An 11,616-nucleotide genomic window follows, 5' to 3' on the forward strand; every position below is an offset into this window, starting at 1 on the left:
CAGCATCATGTGTTACTAATGTAATCCTTGTGAATGTGGTCCCAGCTCTCTTCAGGTCATTGACCAGGTCCTCCTGTGTAGTTCTGAGCTTTCTCAGAATCATCCATACCCCACAAAGAGAGATCTTGCATGGAATCCCAGACCGAGGGAGATTGACAGTCATCTTGTGTTTCTTCCACTTTCTAATAAATAATCATAACAGTTGTTGTCTTCTACCAAGCTGCTTGCCTGTTGTCCTGTAGTCCATCCCAGCCTTGTGCAGGTCTACAGTTTTGTCCCTGGTGTCCTTAGACAGCTCTTTGGTCTTGGCTATGGTGGACAGGTTGGAGTGTGATTGAGTGTGTGAACAGGTGTCTTTTATACAGGTAACAAGTTCAAACAGATGCAATTAATATAGGTAAAGAGTGCAGGATAAGAGGGCTTCTTAAAGAAAAATTAACAGGTCTGTGTGAGCCAGAATTCTTGCTGGTTCATAGGTGTTCAAATACTTATTTGCAGCAGTAACATACAAATAAATTGTTTAAAAAAAATCATATATTGTGATTTTCGTTTTTTTTTTTTTGATTATGTCTCTCACAGTGGACATGCACCTATAATGAAAATTTCAGACCCCTCCATGATTTCTAAGTAGGAGAACTTGCAAAACCGCAGGGTGTTCAAAAACTTATTTTCCTCACTGTATATGGTACACATATATGAAACTGTCTTTAAACTAAATGAAAACAACAAAATAGGAGCGCTATTCCTGACTAGTGCATCAAAATACATACAGGCCCGGGAAACAAAACAACCCTGTGAATCTCTTTATTAATAGCTTCCATGACTTAATTTGTCCTGCGGGATGGGAGAAGACACAAAATCAATGGATCTCTACTACTGTACAGTTATTAATTCTCAGAGTTTCGTGGGTGCGGGCAGGAGTGACTATATACATGATTGCGGGAACGGGTGGGAGTGTAGGCAACTTGACACTTGAACAAATTTGATCCCCGCACTGCAATTCGTACTGCCAATGCATCCTGCTTTGTCCCGCTTGACGCAGTGCTATATACAATAACAATTTTGTAGATGATAATGCACTTGCTCTCAGAACCTCGCTGATGAAACCATTCTCTCATCGCTCCCAGGATCACAGAGAAATTATCTGCAGCTACAGGTTGTCTTGTGGTCATCGTGTGGTGGAGAACACATTTGTAATCTTGTTTCAAAGGTAATAATTTATAATATATATTGTAATGGATTGGTAAAACATTTGCATTTTCATTCCTTCTTATGAGTTAGATAATGTATCTGTAAAGTTGTTTATTATAGATGTAACATCTCATCATAATCTAATTTCAAGTTCAGATGACCTGTGCGCAATGACACGCATTGACATGCAGTATTTTCGAATAGGTTGCTCAATTTTCACAACTAGTTCACGTAAGTGGCACGAAATTAATGCGTGCCAGATGTTTTTAACATGACAAAAGTTTCGTTGCGTAGCCACACAAAGTTTACGACAAGCTCACTCATTGGCATTCAAGATAGTGTATCAGTGCGGGGGACTGGGTTGGCCTTCACACACGTGCGGTTGTGAAAATTCAGCAGGGCTGACCTAAAAAAAAATGCCCCCCTCAAGAGCAATGCAAGGCCCCTCCACAAATTTGTGTCTGGAGTAGGACTGTCTAGGATGATGTCCTTGCACACTCTTCTGAATGAAAGTGGTCCTCTATTTCAACCTTGTTTCAACCAGCAACTAAATTTGATTAATATTGATTTTGGACTTTAAAAATCAATTCTCATGTCGTAAAATTAAATATTGTGACATCCTGACGGAATATTTCCCCTCACTTCATTTTTAGATTATATACTCAACAAAAATATAAACGCAACACTTTTGGTTTTGCTCCCATTTTGTATGAGATGAACTCAAAGATCTAAAACTTTTTCCACATACACAATATCACCATTTCCCTCAAATATTGTTCACAAACCAGTCTAAATCTGTGATAGTGAGCACTTCTCCTTTGCTGAGATAATCCATCCCACCTCACAGGTGTGCCATACCAAGATGCTGATTAGACACCATGATTAGTGCACAGGTGTGCCTTAGACTGTCCACAATAAAAGGCCACTCTGAAAGGTACAGTTTTGTTTTATTGGGGGGGATACCAGTCAGTATCTGGTGTGACCACCATTTGCCTCATGCAGTGCAACACATCTCCTTCGCATAGAGTTGATCAGGTTGTCAATTGTGGAATGTTGGTCCACTCCTCTTCAATGGCTGTGCGAAGTTGCGACGACGAACTGGAGTCAGGTCGAGACCCCGATGAGGACGCCGAGCATGCAAATGAGCTTCCCTGAGACGGTTTCTGACAGTTTGTGCAGAAATTCTTTGGTTATGCAAACCGATTGTTTCAGCAGCTGTCCGAGTGGCTGGTCTCAGATGATCTTGGAGGTGAACATGCTGGATGTGGAGGTCCTGGGCTGGTGTGGTTACACGTGGTCTGCGGTTGTGAGGCTGGTTGGATGTACTGCCAAATTCTCTGAAACGCCTTTGGAGACGGCTTATGGTAGAGAAGTGAACATTCAATACACGAGCAACAGCTCTGGTTGACATTCCTGCTGTCAGCATGCCAATTGCACACTCCCTCAAATCTTGCGACATCTGTGGCATTGTGCTGTGTGATAAAACTGCACCTTTCAGAGTAACCTTTTATTGTGGGCAGTCTAAGGCACACCTGTGCACTAATCATGGTGTCTAATCAGCATCTTGATATGGCACACCTGTGAGGTGGGATGGATTATCTCAGCAAAGGAGAAGTGCTCACTATCACAGATTTAGACTGGTTTGTGAACAATATTTGAGGGAAATGGTGATATTGTGTATGTGGAAAAAGTTTTAGATCTTTGAGTTCATCTCATACAAAATGGGAGCAAAACCAAAAGTGTTGCGTTTATATTTTTGTTGAGTAGTAAATGGAAAATACTGGCTTCAATGTAGGAATGAGACTGACAGTTGCAGGACCACAGAGGAGATTGTTCAGACATGTCATTTTTAAGAATCTTGGGCATAATGTGACGGGCTTTTCAGGTGTACTTGTGTCTGTGTGCCAAAGGTGAATCAGATTCTTCTGTCAGTTAAGGTTTATGCCCTTATTACAACTGTATTGGCTGTGAGGTATACAAAATGCATATTTCACAGTAAATTTAGCTATGCTTTTATACACTTCAGGTTGCACATGTATACAACACTGATGTGCACCCTGACTGATATTTCCGAACACTGCGAATAATACTTTTTCACAGCATTTTGGGATCACTAGTCTGAAGTGTAAAGTGCATGTTTGCAACGGTAAAGCGACTGAAATGATGATCTACTTGTTCTACGAGGTCTGTCCAAAAAGTAACGGACCTTTTTATTTTTTCAATAACTATATGTGTTTGAATCACGTGTGATTGCATCAGCCAAGCTTGAACCTTCGTGCGCATGCATGAGTTTTTTCACGCCTGTCGGTTGCGTCATTCGCCTGTGGGCAGGCTTTGAGTGAGCACTGGTCCACCCCCCTCGTCGGATTTTTATTGTCAGTGAAATGGCTGAGAGACTGCCGCTTTGCTCCATGAAATTTTTTTCAGAAACTGTTAGAGACAGGCAGTTGGAAACCATTTGAAAGATTCAGATGGCTTTCGGTGAAGATTCTGTCAGCGTCACACAGATTAAGGAGTGTTAAAACCTGTTTAAAGACGGTCCACAGCGGCGAAGGGTGCGCGGCGCACTGAGTGGCCATCGACAGGCTGGAACAACCAGATCATTTCTAAACTGAACGCTGTGTTGATCCGGGACATTCGTGTGACTACCACAGAAATGGCAAGAGAGCTGGACATAGCACTTTTGCGGCACATTCCACTGTTACAGGAGATTTTGTAATGAAAGACGTGCGGAGGATTTCGCGCATCGGCACGGAGCCGCTCATTGCGCGCAACAAAAAAAACACCTCTGTGTTGGAAGTCTCACAGGACATGTTGTGGCATGTCCAGCTGTTACACAATTTCTCGGATACTCATTCGACTGAAAAGCCATCGAAAGCCGTCTGAATCTTACGAATGGTTTCCAACACGCAGGTGTTTTTTTTTTTGTTGCGCGCAATGAGTGGCTCCGTGCCGATGCGCAAAATCCTCCGCACGGCTTTCATTACAAAATCTCCTGTAACAGTGGAATGTGCCACAAAAGTGCTATGTCCAGCTCTCTTGCCATTTCTGTGGTAGTCACACGATGTCCCAGATCAACACAGCGTTCAGTTTAGAAATGATCTGGTCAATCCAGCCTGTTGATGGCCGCTCGGTGCGCCACTGTGGGCCATCTTTAAAAAGGTTTTAACACTCCTTAATCCGTGTGACGCTGACAGAATCTTCACTGAAATCCATCTGAATCTATCGAATGGTTTCCAACTGGCTGTCTCTAACAGTTTCTGACAAAAATTTCATGGAGCAAAGCGGCAGTCTCTCAGCCATTTTCCTGACAATAAAAATCTGACAAGGGGGGTGGACCAGTGCTCACTCAAAGCCTGCCCACAGGCGAATGACGCAACTGACAGGCGTGAAAAAACTCAGGCATGCGCACGAAGGTTCAAGCTTGGCTGATGCAATCACACGTGATTCAAATCCATATAGTTTTGGAAAAAAGGTCTGTTACTTTTTGGACAGACCTCGTACAATTTGTTTGGTTGTGATAAGACGTAAGGTAAAGGTTAGGGCTAATGCAGTGTTCCCCTTTGGATTGCCCTGTTGGCCTGGCAGTCAGACCTACGTCAGTCATCATTTTGGGTTGCATTCCTTTATCTGTTCCACAGTCGCAATGGTTCTAAATATCTTCAGAACAAAATGCGTTATTTATGTTATTTCTACCTTGTGCTTTTATGTAAAATTCTGCCCCTTACCAAAAACCAAACCATTGTATTCCTCATTTTGAGTTTATTAAAGGTCACATTAAAAACCAGGCCTGGGACCCTCACTGACAGTGTCCATCTTGTGAAAGGCCCCTAAAGTGAGTCATACAACACTTTTTATACCTTGTGGATGTTAACATGGGTGTGGTTTAGTCTCACATTTCTAATGTTACTGGCTCTCACCAACAGGGGGAGATCTCCCTATGTCTGAGACTTGGACACATGATAAAGTGAAACTTATATTTCTCAGAACGTCCAAACAAATAAAACAAATAGTTGATAGCTAACATAAATAAAGAATTAGCACAGATATTATCTAATATTTAAATATTATTTTTATAAAATTACCTTTATAAACAACATGCCACAATGCCTTTTACATTAAAACTCTGCTTTTGCACAAAATGCTTTTTATGAAGAACATTTTAGAAGATTAAGTTGGGTAAAGTTGTAGCTTTAAACATTTAACTTCACTTCAGCAACAAAGATGGAGAATCTCCACAGCAGCTCTTGACATTAATTTGGTATTTTTGAGAAAAAAAAATCAACCACCACTCCTCTGTGGGGAAAAGATCGTAATATGTTGATAAATTGATGGTAATATGATAATATGTTGATAAATGATAGTCTAGTTTTAATCACATTATTAAAAGTTGTATAACTATGCTGCCAGTGTTTGAAATCCATTGCCCTGTGCACCAAATTTGAAAAAATACTATCAGCATCACTAAACTGACACTAATATATCTGACAGCACTGTTACTCAATGCCTTGGAGATAATATTGACTTGGTGTTGCATTATAGTTCAGTATTGGTTTTATTACATTACCTTAGTCAGAGGTAAAGGCGGTGGATGTCCAGCCAAGGCTAGTTTGACAGTTGTCTCCCAGATGCGAGGGTCATGAAACCCCCGAGCTGTCACCATGAACTGGACTGGCTCTGACAGGTTGCCCACCTCCTGGTCAGTATACACGGTGCCATCAGGTCGAACACTGAATTTAGGGTCACTACTGATGAAGGCCACATCTCTGCTGTGCTGACAATCCTCAAACTTCACTGCAGAAGCAGACAGACAGAGAGAGACAGAAGGGAACAGATTTAGAGAGCAGCACAGTGGGATTTACTTCATGAGGTGTTCACAAATCCTTGACACATCTGGCAGACTTGAGATTAACCAGCACCCATCAACACATGTCTTGAAATATCTCATCCCTTCCACTGTCACTTCTGATTCCTCACTTTGACATCTTTGGCTAAACAAACTGCTTATCTGTTTCCTGAGCTAGAATAGACAGGGGAGGCATGCAAAGTCTTTTCCATATCATTCTCTTCTCAAAATACACAGATTGCAATGTCAAAACAGCGTTTACTGCATAAGAAGTTCTAAATCATATTAGCCTGACGAGGCTGATGACACTCTTCTGAGACTCTTCTATGGGATTCAAATGGATGTTAAAAAATACTACCGATACCAGTAACTCTTGGGACAACCTGTCTTCCACACCCAGTTGCACCCTGTTCAATGCCATTGTGAGGGCCTGGTAAATTAACAGGATAGCTGACTGTAATAGGTACACTCTTCACAAATATGACAAAGATGATCCCAAGTGCTTCGAATGTGGGTGATTCTTTAACTACGGGCACTACTGGCCTTGTAAATGTAATTTCCACCACACCATTGCCTTACAATATAAAGCGCCTTGGGGCAACTGTTTGTTGTGATTTGGCACTATATACATGTGCTCTGATGTCGCTGTTTATCTCCATAGAAACTACCCAAACAATCTTTCATACAAACTGTTTAAAGGGACATTACAGCGTTGTGGTGGAAATTACGGCAATAGTGTGGGACAACTACATTTTGTTTAAAAAAAATCACAACAGTTGTATGACATTGAATACCCCAATTATGTTTTGATTATTTTACTGATATTTTATTCAGAGATATTTTAAAACATTGGAAAAAATGTTTCTTTACCATTCATTTTTATCATTGAAGATCAAAAGTCTGGGTGTGGGACAAGCACAAAACGGCAATATTTGCATATAATGATGCTGAAAAAAGGTGAAAAAGGTATCATAGACTACTAGAACAAATTTCTTAACACTCTTTCATTGTAAAGATACCTATAAAAGTGTGAAATTTTCCCTTTTTTCTGTTTTTCATACAATATGATCAAAGGACACAAGTGCCAGTAGTCTAAGAATCACCCATGTACAGTGGCTTGCAAAAGTATTCAGCCCCTTGGTATTTCACACATTTTAATTTGTTTATGGCATTTCAAATACAAAAAGTAAATCAGGCTTCTCAATATAAAAACTTCTACAATTATCTTCCTTAGACTCAAACTGAAAGTAAATCTCTAGATTTAAATTAATTAAAATATAAAAGCCAAAATGATGGGTTGCATAAGTTATGGGCCCCTTTGGTATAATACAAGTCAGGGGATGGACACATGAACATTTCCAAGTCACTGAATATGTCTTGAACTTTATTTACATCAGTTATGAAGAAATACAAACATTATGTCACTCTATGGTAAATCTGTGTGGAGTAGACAGTTTTCCAAAACTGAGTGACTGTGCAAGAAGGAGAAGAGTGAGGAAAGCCACCAAGACACCCAGACAACCCAGAAGAAGTTACAGGCTTCTCTGGCTGTGACTGGAGAAATTGTGCATAGTGCATGTTCTGCATTTTGTATCCCCAGTTATACAGCTTCATGATGCAACTGTACGCTACCCTACACCAGTCCTGTGAAAAATCCTTTTAGGATTTTATCAGTACATATCTGCATTGCTAGATTTTATTCATCCCGCTGGACTGTGCTGAACTTCACTGGCAGTGAAGCTTCAAAACCACAGAAGAAGAAGAGGCAGGCCAAAACCACAGAAGAAGAGGCAGGCCAAGCTCCCCCCACCCCCTGCACGCAACATACGCAGCCATTCCGAATCACAATCAGAATCAGGACCAAACAACTTTATCCCCGAGTGAAAAGTCAGTTCAGTTACCCGCCTTATTGAACCATTTGAATAATAGGAAACAAACAAAATAAATACAAGACATTCCATAACAACATACCCTCACCTGTCAGTACCCACAGATAAGCAAGATCAGCAGTGTACTAGATACGTAGCACAGTGCAACTCTACACAGGCCCGGCTTGAAGAACTTTACTGTGAATAACTTATCTTCCCAAGGAAAAAGTCTAAGAAATGTCTTAGAATTTGAAGAACTCTGGGATTTTTTTAAGAATGACATCACTAAGAGCTACTTTTAGCCTTAGGATACTTTGTGAATATGGGCCCAGATCATACCACCATACAGGAAGACAGGAAGCATCAGTAATATCACCATAGCCAAACACCTCTGTCCAACAACCAAATAATTCAATGATTCAAGAATGTCAGTAAAAAAAAAACCCTCCAAGGAGCTGTAAGCTTCATTCCTTACCCATATGCACTGAGGGAGAAGTCACTAACCCCCAACAAAGTTTGCCCCAAGGTCCAGTAAGAAGACATTCATTTTCTACCTCCTTTTTTAGAGAAATAAGATTCTCAGATGAGACTTATTACACCCAGTGCATTGCCACTGAACCCGTGCAGCACAGTCAATGACATTTGGAATGTAAGGGCCCCTTCACACATAGTGTGAAATTTGGACAAAGTGCACACTTCATCCAAATCGTCATGCGCAGGAATCATGTGCAAACCATGTAATGTCATACCTGCCTCCAACACCTGGTACATCTGTTGCTACAACTATTTGCACACACAAGCGCCTGAAAGACAAAGTGTGCGCTGTGTGAACCCATCTCACCCTCTCGTGGCAGGTGCCGGCCAAATTGCAGACTGCAGACAATCACTTTTGTACTTGCAGAGAAATTTGTCTAAGTCCCACACGAGTGTGGTTTGGTCTGTGCACTGAGATGACAGGAGGTGTGTCCTCACACTGAAAGCGGTTGTGGAAATCTGTGGATCTGGACAGTCCAGCTGGACACCACGTACTGTGTTTGGACAGACATGGACAAACAACTGTGCACTGTGCGCTTTCTGTTTGCTGTTATCAAGCGCACATAAATAAAAACATATTTTATATATATTTAATTTTTTTTTGTAGTAATACTTATATGTCCTTCCTGATATTAGGCAGATTCTGGCAGCTTTCAAGGAACACATCTGTAGCTCAGTGGTAAAGTCTCTGAGTGGTAATTAGAGCTTTTAGACGGCACGGGTTCATGTCAAGTTGGTCCTATGTTTGTTTGGTTTTTTTGGTATGTTTTTTTTTTCCCACATAAGCGGCGCAATGTGGTCCCACAAGTACTGGCTGTTTTTTTTTTTTTTTTTATTTGTTTTTTTTTGTGTTTTTTTTTTTATTCCACATAAGCGGCGCCATGTGCTGCACTTGGCACTGTTTCTGCTTGAAAGACACCTGCGCGTGCACGAATTCTCGCACCGGGTTTGTGCACACCTGCCCGTTGGCGCAATGTGTCATGGTGCGCTAATTTCAAACTGTTTTGCGCTGGTTCGGTGTAATCAACCAAATGTCGATCAAACTTTGCACTATGTGTGAAGGGGCCCTTACTCTTGAACAGGATGCAACAAAAATGGTACAGCAAGAATTCTCACATTCAAATTAGCACACAGACACAAGAAGTTCTGAATATTTTAGAATAATGTTCATATATGTGACATGTTTGGATGGGGAGTTAAAATATTCACATCTTAAATGCTGCATTGATTCCTATGCTCCATTCAATCAATAACCAATGGGTAATATAATGGCATGCATGTTACAACAGATTGTTATTGTCAGCACATGCAAACCACCAACTGTTTTCTCCTTTCACCCATGAACCAAAATACATGTGCTGTTATCCTAATAGCAAGACATAGAAGATTTCTTAAGACTCCCACAGAATAGATCACCTGTTATGAGCTGTGGTGGTGTGATTTTTCAAAGGTCTAGCATGAAAAAGAATTCTGCACAGCACGCTTTTAATCAAGCCATCTATTTAATTTATAGTCCAGCTTCCTGTCAAAAACAACTTCCAAACAGCAGTCTAATAAAGCAAGAGAGCTGCTCGAGCTCTGCGGCTTCAGGCCATGCAGGTGCACACGCACGCACACATATTTCCACCTCTGAATAATTGCATATGTAATAGGATGGACGATGAAAACAGTTGTGACAATGTGCGCATCTGTCAGTGTTGAAAAAGACGGCTCATATCTTCATTAAGAAAACAGCCCAGTGGAGAGCGAGTTTGTGATTGATAAGCTTTGTGTGAAATTATTGCCTGGCTTTTGGGATAATTTATAAACGCGCGCAGGGCAAATTAGCGTTAGGTTGTGACAGTATGACAAAGACCTGCTTGAATTGTCCACAGATGAATTGTGATGGCATATGTAAATGACTTCAGTTAGCTGGAACTCAGCAGGCTAATTGTTGTCACTTACACAGGTCTCTTGTGGTGTAACCGGAGAAGCGTGGTGTCAGTGCAGACGCAGTCTGTTCCCGCTGAGAGCATGTATAGTACATGTAGGCGTGAGTTCTGAGGTCAACAAATATGTTTCCTCAGTGGGTGCATATATTTATTTGGACGTCAATGCAACATTAAAACCAGGGACTGCTCTCTCCATGTCTTTCTCCCAAACAGGGAATGCTCCCTCTCTCTCTCTGTCTCTGTCTCAAAGGGTATGTGTGAGTCTGCTGGCTTGCACGATATGGTTGTAGGGGGCCAGTTGGCATGGGAACACACATGTGGTCTGGGAGACACTGACACTGTTAGATTCTCTCTAAAGGCACAAGGCCCATTCAGTTAACCCGTCACCGCCTGCTGGAATGTTCCCGCGAGGGACTGTGACCGTGTTTCCCCATACATCTATTCAGTGTGATGATACACTATTATATCAGCTCTGCTATTCATTAAAAACACAGTTCACAAAGCAGACTAAAACCAGGTGCTGAGATCTGATCTGCTGTTGAATGATTGAAGAGGAAAGTTGAGACAGACAACACAGAGGAGACAGAAAAACAGATAATGGGAGGTCTCTGAAGATACTGCATCAAAATACCAGTCAGAAAAAGGAAAGAAATACTTCAAACAGTACTGTATAAATCTCTTTGGTATTAAAAGAAATCATAAAAGCTTAATGTAAAAAAGTGCTTCTACATATAAATTTGTGTTGAAGATTGCATCATATAAGTGTTAAAAACCAAGTTAAGTAAAGTCTGAGAGCATGCGCTGGTGGCGAATGTCACTGTATGCACAAAACCCCTCAACCACCCGGGTTCTGGATGGCAACCACTCAGGGAGACAACTGATCAATCCCCACCTACTGAAAGTAGCCATATATCTGCCATAGCCAGGTGAAAGGTTGGTGTCTCCTTGGTTTTCTCCAACTGCTGGGCTCCTCTGAGCACTGAGACAGCTCCGTGCTGGAGCATGCACAGAGAAATGCACCACATGGCCGAAATGTTGTAGCTGATGTTCCGTCACAATGCAAATGGAATTGTTCATGCGACTCTCCCTAGGTAACCCTTCATTTGATACAAAATTTTTCCAGGGGTACCCAAGGATCCTCCAAAGAGTCCTGACACCAAAGACATCCAGTTGTCACTGTACAGCATCCAAGTCTCACAACCTTACAGAAAACAGGAATATGGGTGGACATGAAACCATGCACAAA

General features: G+C 41.4%; 1 protein-coding gene across 2 annotated transcripts in view; it reads right to left on the bottom strand.

Moving 5' to 3' along the window:
* The window catches only part of cdh4 (cadherin 4, type 1, R-cadherin (retinal)), a 1,030,104-nt gene that overhangs the window by 350,875 nt on the left and 667,613 nt on the right, over positions 1-11,616 (bottom strand). For both annotated transcript variants that reach the window (XM_034167231.1, XM_034167233.1), the window contains exon 4: positions 5,759-5,985. In XM_034167231.1, the coding sequence (XP_034023122.1) occupies positions 5,759-5,985 (227 nt within the window). The remainder of the gene's footprint in view (positions 1-5,758; positions 5,986-11,616) is intronic.

Source organism: Thalassophryne amazonica, chromosome 3, assembly GCF_902500255.1.
Source record: "Thalassophryne amazonica chromosome 3, fThaAma1.1, whole genome shotgun sequence".
Lineage (NCBI taxonomy): Eukaryota > Metazoa > Chordata > Actinopteri > Batrachoidiformes > Batrachoididae > Thalassophryne > Thalassophryne amazonica.